The sequence below is a fragment of the Hylobates moloch genome, unplaced genomic scaffold (assembly GCF_009828535.3).
Source record: "Hylobates moloch isolate HMO894 unplaced genomic scaffold, HMol_V3 SCAFFOLD_2, whole genome shotgun sequence".
Lineage (NCBI taxonomy): Eukaryota > Metazoa > Chordata > Mammalia > Primates > Hylobatidae > Hylobates > Hylobates moloch.
Genome location: NW_026652277.1, coordinates 6,950,128 through 6,971,876, shown reverse-complemented (window position 1 = coordinate 6,971,876; position 21,749 = coordinate 6,950,128). Strand labels below are relative to the sequence as shown.

General features: G+C 45.2%; 1 protein-coding gene across 8 annotated transcripts in view; it reads left to right on the top strand.

Moving 5' to 3' along the window:
- Positions 1–21,749, top strand: part of SFMBT2 (Scm like with four mbt domains 2) — a 211,682-nt gene that overhangs the window by 90,505 nt on the left and 99,428 nt on the right. For all 8 annotated transcript variants that reach the window (XR_009211057.1, XR_009211058.1, XM_032151529.2 and 5 more), the window contains one exon: positions 3,103–3,200. Coding sequence is in view for 6 of the 8 variants with exons in the window: in XM_032151529.2 (XP_032007420.1) it covers positions 3,103–3,200 (98 nt within the window). In the remaining 2 variants the exon portion in view is untranslated. The remainder of the gene's footprint in view (positions 1–3,102; positions 3,201–21,749) is intronic.

Genomic DNA, 21,749 nt, shown 5'->3' with positions numbered 1-21,749 from the left:
CCCACCCTCATAACCCCATCTAACTCTAATCAATCCCCCAAAGGCATCCGTTTGGTGTTAGGGCTTCAAGTAAGAGTTTTGGGGAGACACAAACATTTAGTCCATAACACTTTCTCTGACATTTAGTATCTTTTAACAACATAGATTCATTTTTCTTCACTGGGTAGGACCTGGAGGAACAGGAGGACACAAGTTTTTTGGAGGGAGGTGGATAAAAGAAGGGTTGTTTCTCTAGGCCTTTGTTTATTGATGATTATGTTATGCGTTCCTGCTTCCTGTGGCACTTACTAGGAAATGCCCCATCAAATCCTTGCACAAAAGGAGATTGCCTCGTTTTTCTTGTAGGCTTCTAGTTTCAGAGGAGTCGGGACATGTTTTAATTGCTCACGACCTTCCCAGAAACGGAAACTGGCATGATTTACTTTATTCAGTTACCTGCAACACGATCATTTTAAGAAAATGGTCGATGTTCTTTGAATGGTACTATTTATTGTCCATTAGCTTGCTAGTATAACCAGCGTGCCTCCATCTCACGGAATGCACACGGGGACTGTTGTTCTCTGCTGGTTGTGTCAGGCTGTCAAAACTGCAGTTGATTTTCACCTTCTCATGAAAGAAGTCTGCCTTGCTGTGGGCTGGGTTCGTTCCAGGATTTAACACCATTGGAAAGAAAACAGAGAATCTTCACAGGTTGTAGGACAGAGGCAGGGCCCACCTGGCACCTGGGCTTCTTGTTACCTTTGTCTCTGGTGTGGAGGAGGAGAGATGGCACCCGGTGGACAGAGGAGTTCATTTTTCAGGGATGACTTTGTTGGTCCACCTTCCTGGGCCAGTGTGCAGGCAACCCCACTGGGGCTGGGGCATCCCCTCCATGAGTTCTCATAGCCTGGAGCTAACCTTGGTCATGTTGGATTTCCATTCCTCCTGGCCTTAAGTTTTTTAGTTTTTGTTTGTTTGTTTGGTTCTTTTTTTTTTTTTTTTTTTTTGAGATGAAGTGCAATGCAGTGGCACAATCTCAGATCACTGCAACCTCCGCCTCCAGGGTTCAAGCGATTCTCCTGCCTCAGCCACCCGAGTAGCTGGGATTACAGCCTCCTGCCACCGCACCCAGCTAATTTTTGTTTTTGTTTTGTATTTTTATTTTTAAATTTTATTAGAAGTGAAGTTTCACCATGTTGGCTCGGCTGGTCTTGAACTCCTTACCTCAAGTGATCCACCCGCCTCAGCCTCCCAATGACGGTGTTTTTTGACCATTCTTTTACCCGCTCCTCTGTCTCAGGGCATCCCTCCCCCATTCAGAGACCACCATCAAGGGTCAAGGGTATAACTAATCCTGATTCTGAAGCAAGGGGCCAAAGGTGTCAGCCAGGTAGATCATGCTTTTCCTTTCTGCACCTGTTGGGTCTTCAGATTCTTTCTTTGGTGCAGGCTTTGGAAATCCCCATTGTTTTCTGTGAACTGGTCCTTTTCCTACCATGCCCAGGTTGAACTCTCCGTCTGCCTGCCCAGCTTGCTGGAAAGGGGCATGTATGTGTTCATGGTCCCTGTCCCGTCAGGACCTCCAGCTTGCTGTTGGCAATTTCTCTCCTGATCCTGCATTGGTGTCCTCAGGGCTTTGCTCCCTGGGGTCCCCTGAGTGGCCTCCTGTCTCTCTGTGGTTCGGATGCAGTGCCCATGAGCTTGCTTGAGGGCACAGGTATTCTCTCACTCTCATGGAGCAGCTTGCAGGGGGCTCTGTGAACTGGTGCCTGTGCCTACTTTTGGGGACCCTGTGATAAGCAGTGTCTTCCTGAGTGCCCCCTTCTCACTGTGGACGTCAGAGGCCCCATTCTTTCAGTCTCCGCAGAAGTGTGTGTTGAGGCCCCACCGAGTGTTCCCAACTACATTAGCTACTACTAAGAAGAATTTAGAAAGGCCAAACTAGAAGAAAAAAGTTCAGCAGACAGGAAACACTAGAAAGGATTATAGACAATGCACACACGCAGAGGATGTGTGGTTGTGAATTACCCTTTGTGTGTCTTTGTGTAAGTAACAATGACTTCGGGCAGTGCACCGATGGCTTGGCTAGTTCTGGCAGGATCTGATACTTACTGTAATTATGACTGAATAAACTGCGGAAACAGGAGCTTAAAGCTCAAGATGAGTTCAAAAGCTATGAGGATCAAAATAGATGGCTTCATGCTAAAAAGCAGACATGCAAGAAATTAAAAATATAGTCCCAAAGGTTTAATATTGCCTTTTAACTGTGCTTAATTTCATATTCATACCCTAAGCGCCTGTCTGAAGTAGCCTGGGTTGATATAGTGAAGGCATAAACATATCTACTTCCAGAGAGGGCTTCTGCAAATCCTATTTTGATAAGATCTTAAATCTGTTGAGATCAGGCCATAAAATTCTCCTGCAGTTTCAGCAATAGGTAAAAACAGTGCTGAACGTTTGTTTTTTGCTTTTAATTTTGCATTCAGACTGTGTAACCTCCATCTGTAAATCTTGCCCCCCACTCCCACCGCCTGGGGAAAAATATGGGCAACATGTGGTGTGTTAAGCAACATTTCAAGTGTAAATATTAAACTTGGTTGGTAAATTTTAATTTACCTTTTAATAATTTTCTGACTTACAGGGACTATTTTTAGCAGATGAGAGCTTAGAGATTTAGTGAAAAATATGTTGTAATAACTGCAAATGCCAGACTAGAGTCATTTGTAGTTTCGAAATGTATCAGATAATAAGTTCCTCATCAGTGGGCATTGCTTTCCTAGGTGATATGTGGAATTTTGGCCCATGGATGACTGAAGGTTTTTGCTAATGTGATTAATACCATTAAATTACTTACAGAATGCCAGCTAAATACATACAAATGTTCCCTGAAGAAGAGCTCTATTAAGTTTATTCTTCATTTCTGACAGCAGAATCCCAAGTTGCTATTTAATTTCAGAAAGTCCTTTCAGCAGGTGGCTGCTCATGGCGGGTATGGGGTGTGAACACTCATGGTCACTGACTGTGCCGAGGTATCAGGAAAGCCTGGGAATTAACATGCAGGAAAGAGCCACCCGGCAGAACGTGTTAGTCCTTCAACTCTTCTGTGATTTGCTGTTGATACAGAAATCTATCCTTTGAAGATGGCCTCTGAATGGAAATGTACTCTGGAAAAATCCCTTATTGATGCTGCCAAATTTCCTCTTCCAATGGAAGTATTTAAGGTAAGATGTTGATTCTTAGCAATGTATCTACCCTTTTTGAGAATAAAACTGTCTACAAAGTTTTCCGGCTGGACGCAGTGGCTCATGCCTGTAATCCCAGCACTTTGAGAGGCCGAGGTGGGTGGATCATGATATCAGGAGATCGAGACCATCCTGGCTAACATGGTGAAACCCTGTCTCTACTAAAAATACAAAAATTAGCCAGGCGTGTGGTGTGCGCCTGTAACCCCAGCTACTCGGGAGTGTGAGGTAGGAGAATCGCTTGAACCGGGGAGGCGGAGGTTACAGTGAGCTGAGATCGCACCATTGCACTCCAGCCTGGCAACAGAGTGAGACTCAATCTCCAATAAAGAAAAAAAAGTTTTCCATATCAAATCCTTTTCCACTTGAAAAAGGCACCTTCTTAACCAGTTTCCATTTTAAATGCTTAAGGTTTTATCTGTTTCATGTTGCTTTTTTAAAAATAATCTTCATAATGACCCATATTACAAGCTGCTGATTAAAATCGCTTAGGTTTACTGATTTTCTTTGTAGCGTATTGTTACGGAAATATTTTCACCCCCTCACTTCCCACTACAGAAACAGAAGGAAATGTAGCAAGTCTAATTTTGACGTTTAGTAAAAATGACAGAAAATGACTCATCTTGTGGTGGTTGATATCCCAAGGTTCTGCTAAGTACTAGGCCTTCCACCAGGTGCTCACATGAAAATGAAGGGCTTGTGAAATGCATCTCCACCAAAACGGCTATGAAGTTCTTTACACTTCAAAAATTATACTTCACACTTACATGAAATAGAATATTAAGTTCTGGACAAGGATGGTCCATTCAGGTTCATCCAAGGAAATCATAAAACAAGCCCGTGGAGTGTGGGTGGTGACTCAACACCGTTGGTGTCCTTGGACAGTTCTCAATGTGGTTGTGACGGGCAGACATCCTGTTGCTTCCCAGCCCTGGGGTGGCACATGTCTGCAGAGTCGTACAAGTTTCATATAGAAGATGTACTTTTTTTTTTTTTTTTTTTTGAGACGGAGTCTCGCTCTGTCGCCCAGGCTGGAGTGCAGTGGCACCATCTCGGCTCACTGCAAGCTCCGCCTCCCAGGTTCACACCATTCTCCTTAGAAGATGTACTTAATGTGGTACAGCAGAGTTTAAGGATTTAGTAGGGGACGTGGTCTTCCTGGATTTTATTGACACCTAAGTCCTCACTCAACCTTTTAAGCAGTTGTGGCAAATCATTGACCCTTTCGTTCAGTACTTCCCCTGTTTGTAAAATTGGACTATTAAGATCTCCTCCTGCGGATCACGAGGTCAGGAGATCGAGACCACGATGAAACCCCGTATCTACTAAAAATACAAAAAAAAAAAAAAAATTAGCTGGGCGTGGTGGCGGGCGCCTGTAGTCCCAGCTACTCGGAGAGGCTGAGGCAGGAGAATGGCGTGAACCCGGGAGGCAGAGCTTGCAGTCAGCCGAGATTGCGCCACTGCACTCCAGCCTGGGCAACAGAGCGAGACTCCATCTCAAAAAAAAAAAAAAAAAAAAAAAAAAAAAAAAGATCTCCTCCTCAACTTAGCCATGTGATTATGTTCTGACATTTAACCGAATGATGATTTTTACAGTGTTTGGGGCTCCTGTACTGGAGGAACGGTGTAAATAGAATACACTGTTAGCATGATATTGACCGACAGTGAAGCTGACAGTTGTGGTGGGCGTTGTTATTTTTTGCCTCACTGACCAAATCTTTCTCCTCCTCTTTGTCTTCCTGTTCCTCTCCTTCCTTCTTCTCTCCCTTTTCTTCTTCCTTCTTGTAATACTGTCCTGCCCCTACAAAAAGGATCAAGAGAAACAGCCTTTAATGTTGGACCTCTCAGCTCTGCCACCCCCACCAAAGCCAGCCTGCCCTCGTCACCCCTGCCCCTTTCTCTTCACCGTGGCCTCAGTCATATTTGAATGTGAAGCAAATCCAATCACATCCTTCACCCTTGAAAAAATAAATTTTATTTTGAAGTTCCTTATATACACATGTGAGGAGTTGAGGGAGTGAGCCAGTGGAAAAATACAGATGCCCACCCTCCGGTCTAAGCCTCAGAGCTGCCAGGCCAGTGAAGCCCCCGCCGCAGCCCCAGGTCGGCCTCCCAGCTGTGCGGGTCCTGCCCGTGCCTCTCTTTGTGGCGTTCCAGCCTGTGTGTGCTTCCCTAAGTGGGATGCTGAGTCCCGTTGACAGGACCGGAAGTGGACACCGTCCTCATTGTTCAGAGAGGGCCCTTTCCCTATTCCGCAGAGGGAAGAAAGCTGGATGTGGTCTGGGCACCAAACTGGCTTTGCTTTTCCTCAGAGTGGATGAGGATTCAGTAGGTGAAGTCGTGAGCTAATATTTTTTTTTTTTTTTTTTTTTTTTTTTTGTGAAACAGTGTCACTCTGTCATCTAGGCTGGAGTGCAGTGGGGTGATCACAGCTCGATGTAGTGTCAAACTCCCAGGCTCAAGCCTTCCTCCTGTCTCAGCCTCCTAAGTAGCTACAACCACAGGCATGCACCAGCACACCTAGCTAATGTATTAGTTTGTTCTCACGTTGTTAGCGAAGACATACCTAAGACTGGGTGATTTATAAAGGAAAGAGGTTTAATTGACTCACCGTTCAGCAGGGCTGGGGAGGCCTCAGGAAACTTACAATCATGGCAAAAGGGGAAGCAAACATGTCCTTTTTCACATGGCAGCAGGAAGGAGAATAAGAGCTGGATGAAGGGGAGGGCCCTTATACAATCATCAGATCTCATGAGAGCTTACTCACTATCAGGAGAATAGCATGGGGGAAACCGCACCCATGATTCAATAACATCCCCACGACATGTGGGGATTATGGGAGCTATAATTCAAAATGAGATTTGGGTGGGGACACAGCCAAACCATATAAGCTAATTTTTAGATTTTTTGTTTTTGTACAGATGGGGTCTCACTGTGTTGCCCGGGCTGGTCTCAAATCCTGGGCTCAAGTGATCCTCGTGCCTCAGCTTCCTAAAGTGCAGGGATAACAGGTGTGAGCAACTGCACCTGGTCTGTGAGCTAATCTTAAGAAGATGAGGGGTTACCACACTTGCTTCTACTGAAGTTGTAGCATGAACTCTCAGTACTGGAGGTCACATCCCTTAGAAATGTGGGCAGGGGACGGCCGGGCGCGGTGGCTCACGCTTGTAATCCCAGCACTTTGGGAGGCCGAGGCGGGCGGATCACGAGGTCAGGAGATCGAGACCACGGTGAAACCCCGTCTCTACCAAAAATACAAAAAATTAGCCGGGCGTGGTGGCGGGCGCCTGTAGTCCCAGCTACTCGGAGAGGCTGAGGCGGGAGAATGGCGTGAACCCGGGAGGCGGAGGTTGCAGTGAGCTGAGATCGCGCCACTGCACTCCAGCCTGGGCGACAGAGCAAGACTCCGTCTCAAAAAAAAAAAAAAAAAAAAAAGAAATGTGGGCAGGGGCTGCATAGTATTCCATGGTGTATATGTGCCACATTTTCTTAATCCAGTCTGTCATTGATGGACATTTGGGTTGGTTCCAAGTCTTTGCTATTGTGAATAGTGCTGCAATAACCATATGTGTGTGTGTGTCTTTATAGCAGCATGATTTATAATCCTTTGGGTATATACGCAGTAATGGGATGGCTGGGTCAAATGGTATTTCTAGTTCTAGATCCTTGAGGAATCGCCACATTGTCTTTCACAATGGTTGAACTAGTTTACAGTCCCACCAACAGTGTAAGAGTGTTCCTGTTTCTCCACATCCTCTCCAGCACATTGGGACATGGATGAAGCCGGAAACCATCATTCTGAGCAGAGTATCGTAAGGACAGAAAACCAAACACCGCATGTTCTCACTCATAGGTGGGAATCGAACAATGAGAACACATGGACACAGGAAGGGGAACATCACTCACTGGGGCCTGTTGTGGGGTGGGGGGAGGGGAGGATAGCATTAGGAGATATACCTAATGTAAATGATGAGTTAATGGGTGCAGTACACCATCATAGCACATGGATACATATGTAACAAACCTGCATGTTGTGTACATGTACCCTAGAACTTAAAGTATAATTAAAAAAAATACCTTAAAGAAAAACATGGGCAGGGGTCGGTTGGTTCTTGTTTTCTGATTTTACAACTTAGTTCTCAGGAGCAGGCTGAAGTTCAGTGTTTCTTTGCAGTGAAATGAATGTTCTCATCTTGTCCAGGCAGCTGGACCAGGAGTAGGACTCAACTCAGGAATCTTTTTAGTGTAATCAAAATAAGCTGAATATTGTTAACAATCTTGGTCTGGCTGACTTTGGCATTCTGTCTGTAGGTTGCAAAGATGATAAAATGCTGTCTACATTTCCTTCTCACTAAAAGTGGCTAAAAATGTCTGTCTTATCCGTATACTTTATTGACAGTGTGTGTGGGTGTAGAATTTTAGGTGAGCTATCATTTGTCTCAAGAGTCAGAGGTTTTGGCTGGGGTGTTGGTGGCTCACACCTGTAATCGCAGCACTTTGGGAGGCCGAGACGGGCAGATCATTTGAGGTCAGGAGTTCTAGACCAGCTTGGCCAACATGATAAAACCCTGTCTCTACTGAAAATACAAAAAAATTAGCCAGGCGTGGTGGCATGCATCTGTAATCCTAGCTACTCAGGAGGCTGAGGCAGGAGAATTGCTTGAACCCGGGAGGCAGAGGTTGCAGTGAGCTGAGATTGTACCACTGCACTCCAGTCTGGGTGACAGAGCAAGACTCTGTCTCAGAAAAATAAAAGAGGGTTGGGGCGATTAGAATGTGGTGGTCAGCCCCTGGAGGGTGGCTTGTTGGCCGCTTCTTGTCCTGTAGTATTTCCTCTTTGGCCAGTTTTCCAGGGAGAGCTTTTCAGTCTCCCAGTGTCCCACCTGGGGCTCCAGGTCTGACTGCCAGCGTTCCAGGAGCCATGTGGGGAGAAGAGGGCTGGGTGCTGGCCTGCAGTGTTGGTTCCTGCCCCAGCCTCTTCAGAGAAGGCTGGGACAGGGATCAGGGAGGCTGTGGGGGGGGTGTCTAACTGCCTCTGCTTCCCAGTCACCTCCCCATGCTTGTATCTTAAGCTCCTATCGACCCCCCAGTTTCGGACATACCTGGTGGGACTTGTTTCGGAGTCTTTCAAGGCTTCTGCAGGAGTTACTGTGTTGGCACTCAGCTCTTCTGCTGAAGGCCTGGGATTTGGCTTTGCTGAATGTGTTAAATTATTCACTTCTTCTTCATCAGCTTTTTTGCTTCCTTACCTTTGTGTGCTGAGTGGATTTGTGTCTTTTTTTTTTAAAAAGTCTCTGGACTGTAGTTTTGTTTAGAGTTTAGGAGGAGGTGAAATGAATGTGGGTTTTCAACCTGCTGTTTTAACCTGGCACCGCCATTGAAAAGAATCTTGTTGTTTGGACTCTAGGGTACGATCAAGCTGCCACATCCTTCCTGGACATGCTGAGCCTGGGGAGATTTTTCACTCGGTCCGCTGTGCAGTGTCTCCTTCCGTGCCCCTCCTTGCTGTACCAGGAGGTGCACTTGTTAGGTTTCTCTAACGCCCTTTGTACCTTGATATGGGTTGGCTGTATGTCCCCACCCAAATCTCATCTTGTAGCTCCCAGAATTCCCACATGTTGTGGGAGGGACCCGGTGGGATACAACTGAATCATGGGGGTGGGTCTTTCCCATGCTGTTCTCGTGATAGTGAATAAGTCTCACGAGATCTGATGGTTTTAAAAATGGGAGTTTCCCTGCACAAGCTCTCTTCTCTTGTCTGCGGCTATGTGAGATGTGCCTTTCATTTTCCACCATGATTGTGAGACCTCTCCAGCCATGTGAGCTGTTAAGTCTAATAAGCCTCTTTGTTTTGTAAATTGCCCAGTCTCGGGTACATCTTTATCAGCAACGTGAAAATGGACTAATGCATACCTATTTTGTTCTGTTAAAGTCCTACTCATCCTTTGTTTGCAAATATAGATTCCCTAAAGGAATCCTTCCCCGGACCCCTGGCCCTGGCCCAGATGAACTGGAGCCTCTGTTGGTGTCCTTCAGCAGCTTGTTCTGTCACAGTTATGCTTAATCATTTGTGCAGCTCATTTTATAATACCGGCCTCTTTTTGCCTAACTTGGAAGCTTCAGGAAGGCAAGGACTGTGTCTTTCCTGTCCATTCTTAGAAACATACTTTCTTGACCATAGTAGCACTCATTACATACCTGTCCAATAAATGCGTGAATTCATGGACATATGTCTTCAACTCCTTGAACTTAATTTTTTTTTTTTTTTCGGAGGCAGTCTTGCCCTGTCACCCAGGCTGGAGTGCAGTGGCATGATCTCAGCTTGGGCCCCTGCAACCTCCACCTCCTGGGTTCAAGAGATTCTCCTGCCTCAGCCTCCCAAGTAGCTGGGATTACAGGCGTGCACCACCAGGCCTAGCTAATGTGTTTTGTATTTTTAGTAGAGATGGGGTTTCACCATGTTGGCCAGGCTGGTCTTGAACTCCTGAACTGAAGCAGTCCACCCACCTTGGCCTCCCAAAGTGCTGAATTTATAGGTGTGAGCCATCATGACTGGCCTGAATTTAAAATTTTTGAGTTCATCTATGGATTAAATGGACATGCACACTTATTTAGAGGTATGAATACTAAGACTCAAAAGGTATACACATTAATCATTCTAATATGTTTGTAATTAAAAATTAATTCTTTAAACATTTACTGTCTTTGCACAAAGCTATTATGTGCTGTTGACCTGATTCCAGAGTTTAATAGTTTGTTCATATTTTCCGAAATACAATTACCTTACCTTCTTCCCTCACTTTAATTTCTTCCCATGAGATTTCAGACTATTATTTTGGTAGGGTATGTGAGAATTATCATCTTATTCAATATTTTGTGCATAATTAAGGAGTGCTTTAAGAGCAGATACTGAATATTACTTTTGGGCCTCTCATGAGGCAGGGTATGGGGTTAGGCACTTTATAAATAGACATTAGTTGCATTGAATATTATGTGTTCTTAAAGCTGGTGAGATACTTTCATAAATGTTTTCTCTTATTTCAGTTCAATGGAAGAGACACAAGAGGTTTCTTAACTATATTTTGTAATGAGTGAGAATCTACACGTTTAATTTGGAGGGTGTGAGGACACCATTTTCTTAGTTTGCAAAGGTTACTGTCACAAATTCCCATGGACTGGATGACTTAGAATGACAGAAATTTGTTCCCTCGTGCTTCTGGAGACTAGTGTGTGAAATCAGGGTGTTGGCAGGACCACACTCCTCTGAAGGCTCTGGGTGGAAGCAGAGGGCGGCCCTGGCTTCTGGGGTCGCCTGTGTCCTGGGCTTTGCTTGGTCTGTGGCCACCTCCCTTGGTTCCCTGCCTCCATGTTCACATGGCCTTCTCCACATCTGTTCAAATTTCTCTCTGCTTACAAGACAACCATCATTTGGCCCTGTGCGAATCCCATGCAACTTTGTCTTAACTCGATTGCATTTACAAAGACCCTATTTTCAAATAAGGTTGCATGATAGCTTCTGGGTGAGTATGAATTTGCAGGGAGACACTCTTCAACCCAATCTGATCGCATTTCATGTATGTTCACAAATCTTAGAAATAACACAGTGGCACTCTCTACTGAGTTCCTCTGCTTACACAAAGGTAAAGTTCAGAGAAATGGTATGGACGCACGGGATGAGGATCCAACTGTCTTAGCAGTTGCTTCATTTATTAAGAAAAGAGAAATTTTCTCTCAAGTTTTTAGAAGTTCTAGCAAGCAGTTTGTTTTTGCAGGATCCAAAAAGAGACACACACACACACACACACACACACACACACACACACACACACACTTGCTTTTTTTCTCTGTTACCACTGTTTGATCATCACTGTTTCTCAGCAGGCAGACTTCTTTCTAGTTTCTTTCATTACGGTAAAAGGAATATGTGTTTGAATTCAGCAGTGAGTCATCTGAGATGCGTGTTGTTATGGAAAATTGCCATAGTGTTCAGCTGTTACGAGGCAGAAGTCAAAGCTAAGCACATTTAATGGCCAGAGACGAGCAGTATTTCCAAGAAGTTCTTTTTATTATTTTTACACTTTAGATGAAATGGATATTTGGATGGGGTGAGTCCCATTATGCTGCGGTTGCTCACGTTGGGGGATGTGTTCACACGTCTGTGTGGTTGTCAGTGTCTGTGCGTGCAATCTGATCAAGCTCCTGAATAGGTGTTCCTTTCTGTCTTGAATACAACAGGAACAGTGTGAGAACAAGCTCGTGAATATTATTTCTGCTGTTATTTATCTTTGATTTAAGAGATACTGTGAATAGCTTTGGATGCTATACTTTACTGGGAATTCTGACTTACCTTATTTGGAAAATACAGATCATTTCCAAAATGTACACTCAGTTGAAGGATAAATAGTTGATGAAATAGGTTTAAAAAACCCAAAGGACATTAAAAGCCTCATTTTATTGAAAAATAAATAATGACTTTTTTTTTTTCTTGAAGACCAACCCCGTTATTTAGAGGCCGAAAAGATTTGTCGAAACTATCCATATACTATCCACGTCTATAACGGGTCTGTAGAGGTGACTGCACTGCACATCACCATGGCTCTCAGTGGATTTTAATTTAGAGCAGATGTTTCTGCATCACACAGCTGGGTGAGTCTCAGCTTTTGGAACAAAAAGAAATCTTCCTTTATAAAATCAACTTAAGATATGTTTAAAAAGTAGATAAAGGCCAAGTGTGGTGGCTTATGCCTGTAATCTCAGCACTTTGGGAGGCTGAGGTGGGGGAATCACCTGAGGCCAGAAGTTTGAGACCAGCCTGGCCAACATGGCAAAACCCTTTCTCTATTAAAAATACAGAAATTAGCTGGGCGTGGTGGTGGGCACCTGTAATCCCAGCTACTCGGGAGGCTGAGGCAGAAGAATCACTTGAACCCGAGAGGCGGAGGTTGCAGTGAGCCGAGATCTTGCTACTGCACTCCAACCTGGGCAACAGAGCGAGACTCCGTCTCAAACAAACAAAAAGACAACTGCATTTGAGTCCAAACCCTTGGCATCCTCCTTGTAGCCTCTCTCCGCCTCACACCTCTGTATGGGGGATCACCACATCTGCCCCAGGTTTGGTAATTTACTGAAAGGACTCATAGGATTCAGAAGTCATTACACTCACGGTTATAGGTTATTACAGTGAAAGGATAGAAAGCAGAATCAGCAATGGGGTGAAGTCCAGAAAACCAGACAGAAGCTTCCAGAGCCCCCTCCTGGAGGCGTCACACAGCACCCAGCTGTGACAAGAGGTGCCAGGTACTCTTCTACCAGGGTGGGTCCTTAGAGACTCAGTGCTCAGGGTTTTTACTGGGGACTGGTCACATAGGAACCCTCTGCCTGGCACAGACCAGAATTCCCAACTCTTAGAAGGAAGCCATAAACCAGATTGTTTGTACACACAGTTTAGACACACAGAGCAAAACACTATATTTAGGAAAAGTTTTAGATTGGTGTAAGCTATTTTTTATCAGCCAAATTTCCAGGTTGCAGCCACAGACCCCCCTTGCAGGCGAGCCCCCTCTGTGAGGACCACAGCCTCAGGCCTCCCAGGTGAACCCTTCTCTGCACACTTCCATTCCACCCATCAGCAAATTCTGTTGGCTCTCCCTTCAAACTCTGTCCTGAACTCACTCTTCTGTATGGCCTTTGCCACTGCCCGAGTCCAGGCCACCATCTCTGTCCCATGGACAGTCCCATCAAGCCAGAGCTTGTTTCCTGGCTTCTAGTCATTGCGTCCCCCGATCGCAGCCAGAGGGCTTCTGTTGAAACTGAAGTCAGATGGAGCCCCACTTTTGCTCCGTCCTCTCTGTGGCATGACATCTCATCAGGGTGGGATGCCTGGGTCCAGGCACCTGACACTGGAGGCTTCACGTACCTGCCGTGCCCCCTCCAGCTCCCCACTGTCCCACTGACACCTGCTTACTCCTGCCTCAGGCCTTTGTGTAATGCCTGGTCTGCCTGGGAGGTCACCCCCAGATTCCTGCATGGCCCCTTCCCTCACTTCCTACGGGTGTCTGCTTAAAATTAGAAAACCCCAGACTGGGCGTGGTGGCTCACGCCTGTAATCCCAGCACTTTGGGAGGCCGAGGCGGGTGGATCACCTGAGGTCAGGAGCTCGAGACCAGCCTGGCCAACATGATGAAACCCCATCTCTACTAAAAATACAAAAATTCTCTGGGCATGGTGGCGCTTGCCTATAATCCCAGCTACTAAGGTGGCTGAGGCAGAAGAATCGCTTGAACCCGGGAGGCGGAGGTTGCAATGAGCCAAGATCGTGCTATTGCACTCCAGCCTGGGTGACAGAGCAAGACTCTGTCTCAAAAAAAAAAAAAAAAAAAAAAAAAAAAACTCCGCTCTGCACCATCTCCCCTTCTGCGCACTCTCACTGCTATCCTGGTTCAGCACTGATCTCGGCACTGATTCCCCTGACTGTTATATAGCACTTTGCCTTTTATTTTTTAATTTAATTTAAATAGTTTTTTGCATATGGCTTCCTTCCCCTAGCTAGAATGCAGGCTCCACGAGAGCCAAGTTTGTATTTTCATGACTGCTTTATCCCCAGTGCCTTCCGCAGTACCCAGGACATCATCAGTTGTCAGTAAATATTCTTGAATGGGGATTCATGAAGAAATAAGTCCAAAAATTAACTTAGAAGGATGAAAACATAGGAGAGGTCATCACTATAACTTAAATTAAACAAGCCTCCTGTGAGTAGTTCTGAATAATAGAGATGACTAGCCTAAGAGGGGAATGGCTCCATTTATGGGACGGTGAGTTTACAACTAAGGATGGCACTTTTGTAATCAACTAAAAATACCCCAGCTCAGTTCTTTGCTAAGAAGAGGAAAGAGTTGAGAGCACTGAGAAGAGTATTTGGGAGGAATTGAAATTAAGAAGACATCTCAGGGGTCAGGTGCAGTGGCTCATGCCTGTAACCTCAGCACTTTGGGAGGCCAGGCGGGAGGATTGTGTGAGCTCAGGATTTCTAGACCAGCCTGGGCAACATGATGAAACCCCATCTCTACACAATATACAAAAATTAGCCAGGCATGGTGGAATGCGCATGTAATCCCAGCTACATTGGAGGCTGAAGCAGGAGAATCACTTGAACCCAGGAGGCAGAGGTTGCAGTGAGCTGAGATCGTGCCACTGCACTGCAGTCTGGGCGATAGAGCAAGACTTCATCTTAGAGAAGGAAGGAAGGGAGGGAGGGAAGGAGGGAGAGAGGTAGATCTCAGCATTAAAAAAGAAATCAAAACATAAAAAAATTAAAATCTCAGCATTAGAAAAACAAAAACAAATCATGTTCCACGAAATCCCGTTGCTCACAAACCTGAAATGCCAAGGTTTGCTCCTTGTTGAAAGTGATCACAGCTACTAGGCTTCATGTTGTCTACACATGTTTTACGTGAGATTTTTGTTTCTTTTTTTTCTTTTTCTCTTTTTTAAAGTGTCCGTCTTTTCGGATTGTTTGATCCGGGCACTAACCTGCTACTGTATACTGTTTTCTAACTAAACAAATACAGAATAAAGATATAAGGAACTTGAGGAATAAGCCCAAGAGAGCACTCTGGTCCGGGGATACGGTTGGCATCCAGGGTTTCTGCTTTTTTATAGGCAGCTAATTCTTTTCTGCTGAATTGATCGCTGTTTCATGTCATGCTTCTCAGGAGTGTATGTAACTGATGGGTGAGATGTGGCTGGGCAGTGACTCCCTAGTGCTTCCCGCTTATTTCCGTTTTATTTGAAGCCAAGGAGAAGTTTGTTTTTGATGTGAGTCGTATGCCCAGGACGCTAATTCCAATCCATTCTCTTATCACCTCCCTGACCAGTTCCTAATCAGAATCTGCACCTCATGGAGGTTACAGGGATCCAAAGTCATGATAACTGAGGCTTGTACTTCATCTAGACTCAGAACAGAGCAAATGTGTGCCTGGTCGAAGTACTTCCATAAAATACCCAGTGTCTTGGTGTCCTTCTGCAGCTCAGTCTCTGTCGTCTTTGACATAAGTATCGAGATTATACACACATCACTGATAAGGGATAAAAGGCACCCTGGAAATCCATAAATAAGGGACTAGCAGTCATGGCAGTGCACTACATTGAGTCTGGTTTGGTCAGGTCTGAAACTGTACCTGGAATGCTTTAAGTATCTTGCTTTCTCTATTTCTCGATGTTTAATAAAGGAAGGGACATGGACACGTAGAGAAGGCTAACTGATATAAGAAATGCTGTGTGAGGCCATTTTTCCCCACACAAAGAAAGAAAGAAAGAAAGGCCTTCCCTGCATGGACACCCTCTCTACTAAGAGTGTTCACGCTGCTCGTAGCACTGAAGATTCCACATCCAGTGATTTTTTTCAGTGTTTTCTTAGCTTTGAATGATGTACCTGTCAGTGTGATTATAGATTTAACCCTTAGGAGGGAATCTCTCCTATATTTTAGCATCAGAGACCTAGATTAAAGGCTGAGGAGAGAAGATTAAATGTGGCCAAGAGAGAGAAGCTTTTCTTTCTCATTCCGTCTGGTGCAGCCAAAGGGGTAAGGAAGATGCGGCTTCTCTTACGATAGATTGTGAGGCTGCAGTTTCTATGGTGACTGGTTTCTTTTTCCCTTATTCAGCAGCTAAATGCAGCAACACTCAAACACTTGTAGCTGAGCTTGGCCTTCAGGTGGGACACTTACATTCTCCAGGCATTTGCCTTAAGCCCATATGTAGAGACAGAGCTTAATTTTTTTGCCCAAGTCATTTAGCAATTAATGTTTGTGGGATACATGATGGATATCTCCTTCTCATCATGTTATCCCTAGATGGCTTTGAAATAGAGGCTGTTGGCTGGGCACAGTGGCTGATGCCTGTAATCCCAGCACTTTGGGAAACCGAGGCAGGTAGATCATCTGAGGTCAGGAGTTCGAGACCAGCCTGGCCAACGTGGTGAAACTCCGTCTCTACTAAAAATACAAAAAATTCCTGGGCGTTAGTGGGATGCACCTGTAATCCCAGCTACTCAGGAGGTTGAAGCAGGAGAATCGCTTGAACCCGGGAGGCGGAGGTTGAAGTGAGCCGAGATCGCGCCATTGCACTCCAGCCTGGGCGACAAGGGAGAAACTGTCTCAAAAAAAAAAAAAAAAAAGAAAAGAAATAGAGGCTGTTTTGATGGTAGGTGATTTTGTTAGCAGAATGTTGCATGTCCCTCTGTGATCTCCGTGCCATTGATTGAACTTGTGAGGTTTCTACCCCATGGCTGGAGCCAGGTCTGTTCTCTCAGGCATCCCCGGTGTCTGGGCCTGAAAGCACAGTTCTGCAGAGTGCGTGCTACTCTACCTCCTCTTGCCATTCCCGTTTCTTTACAGACTTGAAGAGGTTTGTCAAACAGAATCTCTTTGGGTAGAAAACCCCAGAGAAGTCCAGTTCGTTGAATGCCCGTCCCAGGCAACGTACAGAAGTGCGAGGTGGGGTTCATCGGTGGGATCCTTTGCATGTTCTGGGTACTTGAACTGAAGCACGTGAATTCCGTGGCAAAAAAGGACCAGCGGAGCCATCTAGTTTTTATGAGTATTGGAGAAAATCTTATAAGAGACACACTAAAGAGGGTAACATTGGTCAAACAATAAATGTAACTATAAAAATCGCAAAATCCAGATCTATATAGAGTTTGCTATCGCAGCTGCTTGATCACTGGGGCCTGAGCTCCGCTGTCTGCAGTCCGTTAGATAGCAACTTGCTTTTAATCCTAAACGTTAAGAATTTAAGAATTTAGTCGCCTTTCAGTTATCTGCTCCGGGAGTTCTCACTCCCAAATGGCTTCTGCTCACCGCGGATAATTCTGGCTCTTGCCAGTTCCTGGAATTCCAGGGAGGGTGAGACCATATTAGCATGAACTTAGTGTAACTGGTGTATGGGATTTAGAGGAGTGCAAAGGGGATGCATCTCTTGTTTATAAAACTAGACACATTTCAAAGTGATCATTCTGCCAGATTTTTATTTTTTGGGGGTTTTCTATTCCATTCTCTGTTAATAAAAATAATTAAGAAAAGATTATAATTCTTTTATCTACAGAAGATGTTATTGTGGATTTAAGCCGCAGTAAAATTGTTTGGAGGTGGCTCCCCCACTCCCCTCCAAAAACAATTTAAAAAACCCCACCAATCCCTTTGCAATTTAGGCCGCCCGTTTCAGCCCCGTAGTACCTTTCATGAACAGACAGTTGCCCATAGCAGTTTCTCCAGGGAGGAACCTGGTGTAAAGAGAAGTTTGAGCTTCTCTCTCTTAACTTTAGGACTTCAGAGGTTTGAGAGCTAATGGAAAATGAGGACCCCGTGTAATAAGGGGAGCCCAGCGGTGTGGCCATGCCACCAGGCCTTGCCCTTCAGCGCTGTCCCTCCTGCCCCCAGGGAGGGCACACTAAGGAGGCTGGTCTACTTTGCTGGGTGTCAGTAAAAGGTGTGGAGACTGTTCATTCCTGAGCTTTGTCTCTTCCGTCCTTCTGCCAGCCACCCTACTTTGAATCTGCCTGTCTCAATGACATAAAGTCAAGGAGAAGATAAAATCTGCCTCCAGTTTTGTCGCCAGTGCCATTTATAACCAGAAAGGCCAGCACGAACATGTCAGATAAACCTTTATGTGAATATATGATGTCATGCACTTAACAACTTGATAAAAGGAAAGGCTAAATTTAGGAAAGTGGAAACCTGCTTAAAGCTCCTTAATATTTAACAAGATCTTGCACTTGTGGTGACCTGCAAAGTCTCTAGATCACAGCAGGATTTATTCTTTTCCCTGCTGGCATCTGGATTCTCCTAAAAGTAAATCCATCCAGACATGCCTGCATACGTAACCCCCACTCGGCAAAGGGATCAGAACACTCGGTCATTTCGCCTGTGAGTCTGTATTGATTCATGCACTCCCTGAGCCTCCGTCATTGCTGAGCATCCAATGATTCTGAGAGATTGCAGGTCTATAAACAATGGGACAGGGAGCAAGGCATGGCTGGAGTGTTACAAACACTGGCTTTCTGTGTGATAAGCCACTCACCTTTAGGACGTTTTTGGAATATGTATTAACCTTTCAGACCTTTTGGGATAGCATAAAAAGGTAGAGAAGGAAAAACATAATTGAAGCCATAGATGAATCACAGGAACTCCAACACCATTCTCCATTGGAAAGTGTTGCAGTGAATTGATGAGCGTTTCTAATGATTCACACCCCCGGGCTGCAGACCTTGTATTGGGTACTGTGAGCCTACTATCTCACATCCCCACAGTAACTTCACTCGGGAGGCATTAGGAGTCTTACTGGTTAAGTTCAGGAATTGCCAGGCTCAGAGAAGTTAATTTCTAGTCATACCTCATACAGAGAGAAGATGGGTGAGCCAGGATGCACAGATGTACCTTAAACCCAAGGCCACATTTTTTTTTAAATGTTTCTTTTGTCCCAGTTTTCAGAAGTAAACTGGGATATTTAAAGGCTGCGCAAACTCAGTATTATCATGACAAAGAACCAGAAAATGAATTCTGAGGGTATTCAGTGTTGCCTATTCAGTGTGGTATTTGAACTGGAGTATGTTGCTCAACTCCTTATTACTCAGTTGCTTTTGTCGAGGGCTTTCCTGGGATTTTGGCCAGGATGATTTTTTATTGTACTAAGTAACAACTGCCCCGCCTCTTGCCAAATAAATGTCTGCACCGGGGAATGTGGTAGAGGCCGCCTGTGTAGAATTAGAACCAGTGGTGTAAGCCGGAAGAGTGGCCCCATTTTTCTTGTCAGTGATTGGCTTAGGAAGAGGTTTGTGAGCAATTTGGGTCAATAATACATGAGGACATCTGCTGGTGGTTTCTGGAATAGGTTTCCTTGCTTTGAAGAAGCAGCATAGGGAAGAGGGGGCCTTGCTCTGCCTGAGAGGCCTGGAGCTTCTGCAGCCAGCTTGAGCCCACGAGGGAGGAGTTGGACTGGGGAAAGCTGTCATATTTAGGGTGTGGAAGGAGGAGGATGAAAAGAACCGAGGCCATTTCTGACATTGCTTATGGCTCTGTTCACCAGTCTTTTCTGTTCACTTGCCTTTTCTCTGGATGCCTTTGCTATGTGAGATGATGGATTTCCCTATGGTTTTTACCAGGTCGAGTAGGGTTTTCTGTCTGGTCTGTGTATGAGAAGGCCCTTTAATAGATAAAGGCTTCCCTGGGGACCAGTACCATTTTAGGTGACTGGTCTGCTTGTCTGCAGGTTGGAAATGATTGCTTACTCCTTGCAAACAGAGAACCCATTGCTGCCATAGTGGTAGTAGGCTAGTGGGTTAAGGAGTACTTGAGTTCTTGTCATCGTCCTGTGCATGCAAAGCACCTCTTGTATCACCATATTGTGGTCACCATTGTTTATGGTTATTGCTGTCATTCTTAACAGCAGCTTTGAATTTTATACACTAGACATTCAAAGTGGGGGCAGTGGGAGGGTAACAGCAGCACCAGGTCTGCAGTGTAGACCGGCAGCACCGGGTCTGCAGTGTAGACCGGCAGCACCGGGTCTGCAGTGTAGACCGGCAGCACCGGGTCTGCAGTGTAGACCGGCAGCACCGGGTCTGCAGTGTAGACCGGCAGCATCGGGTCTGCAGTGTAGACCGGCACAAATGTAAGTGAGGATTTCCAGGTGTTGCTGAGACAGCATCAGAGTGAGTCAAAATTAACAGGGATGGTTGGCACCGCTGATCACACCAAGGGGCTGAAGGGTGGGTACTAGAGTGAGTTAATGCTGGAGACAGAGGCAGAGAGAATCCAGTGATGCTGAGGAAGCTCATCAGAAGTGTAGGGGGAGAAGACCACAAGGTCAGGTGTCTCATCAACGATACCTGACTTCTCTCTTAACCGACTCTGAATCAATGGTCCTCAACTCAGGGGCCAGGGGCATGTGCCCTTCAGTGGACATGTGGTAAAGCCAGGAGACATTTCAATTGTCCCAGGTGGGGGATGCAGTCAGCATCTAGTGGATAGATGGCAGAGATGCAGTTGCAATATCCTACAGTGGCAGAACAGCCCCCCAACAAAGAATCTGGCCCTCAAAGGTCAATAGTGTTGAGGCTGACCATCCCTGTTTCTCACCTGGAAGTGGTTGATGGAGGGAAGCCGAGGGCAGCTGGGGTGTGAAGAAGGCTCTGGAGACTGAAGCTGTTATTAGATCCAGTCCAGGCTGCCTGGCAGTGGGCACTTGCCAGGGGGGAGGCTTCCCACCTGTGGCAGAGCACGTAGAGGGGTTTGCAAGCTCTCTGTGTTTACTGGCCTCCACGTTGGTGTCTGGGAAGGGCAGAACAGAAGCTCAGACTGCTGGGTGGAGAAGTTTTGCGCCTTCCCAGCTCTTGCTTCTTTCAGTGAAGCATGCTGGTGTCATGTTTCCATGACAGCAGTTGAGTTAATGCATTTAGGGGCCCCCTCAGCGTCCACCACATCCTGCCTGTTGTAAATTGTGTGGTTCGGGTTGTGATCTACGATACTACGGTACTAAATTTCTCATTACTGTTTTTTAACTTGATTGAATGCACAGCTACTAGATAAAATCGCTCTTTACCTCTGTAAGTAAAAAATAGAAATGCTTATTAGTGTTCAGGAATAGATTTTAAAATTACATTTTTGTTACAGATACTTCACTGGCTAAATTGAAATCAGTGTGATCAAATTGAAATGTCATAATTCTATTGATTTAATAAATGCTGGCCTCCTAATATCTGTTTTTCAATGAAACTAGTATTACGGGAGTAATTTTCTAATGAGCATCTGAGCATTAGGTCATTGGTAAAACAAAAGAAGAATGATATCATAAATGGCTCTGGATGGTTTTTTCAGCAGGACCTAGCATGCTGATACGAAGAGAGGAATTAAAGCCTAGTTCATTATCTATTAATTTGAATGTAATACTAACTAAAACCTTCCATTGACTTCACTGAAGCCTAGTCTTAGAAATTATGCAAATTAATGGAGGCCTTGAAAAGAAGCACATGCAATATTTGAGTTCACTGTGGACCAAAAAACTGGCATGTTGGAACTGAAAAAATTATACTGTGCAGTATTTTTGTGTAAGTACAATACACTAAAAGATTTTGGTGCTTAAAAAAACTGGGCAGGGTGAATCCTATATCTGTTTTTTGTCTATTTTATTTTATATCCAAATAAGCTGAAAGGAAGAAGCAAAGAATTGAAGGTTGACACTGAGATTGCTGCTGCAGAAAGAGAGTTTCCTGTAGCCTTTGATTGTGGAACTCAGGTTGAGAATGTGCTTCCTGGAGCCAGGCACGGTGGCTCATGCCTGTAATCCCAGCACTTTGGGTTGCTCAGGCAGTCGGATTGCTTGAACCCAGGAGTTTGAGACCAGCCTGAGCAACACGGCAAAACCCCATCTCTACAAAAAATACAAAAAATTAGCCAGATATGATGGTGCACACCTGTAGTCCCAGCTACCTGGAAGGCTGAGATAGAAGTATTGCTTGAGCCGGCAGGCCGGG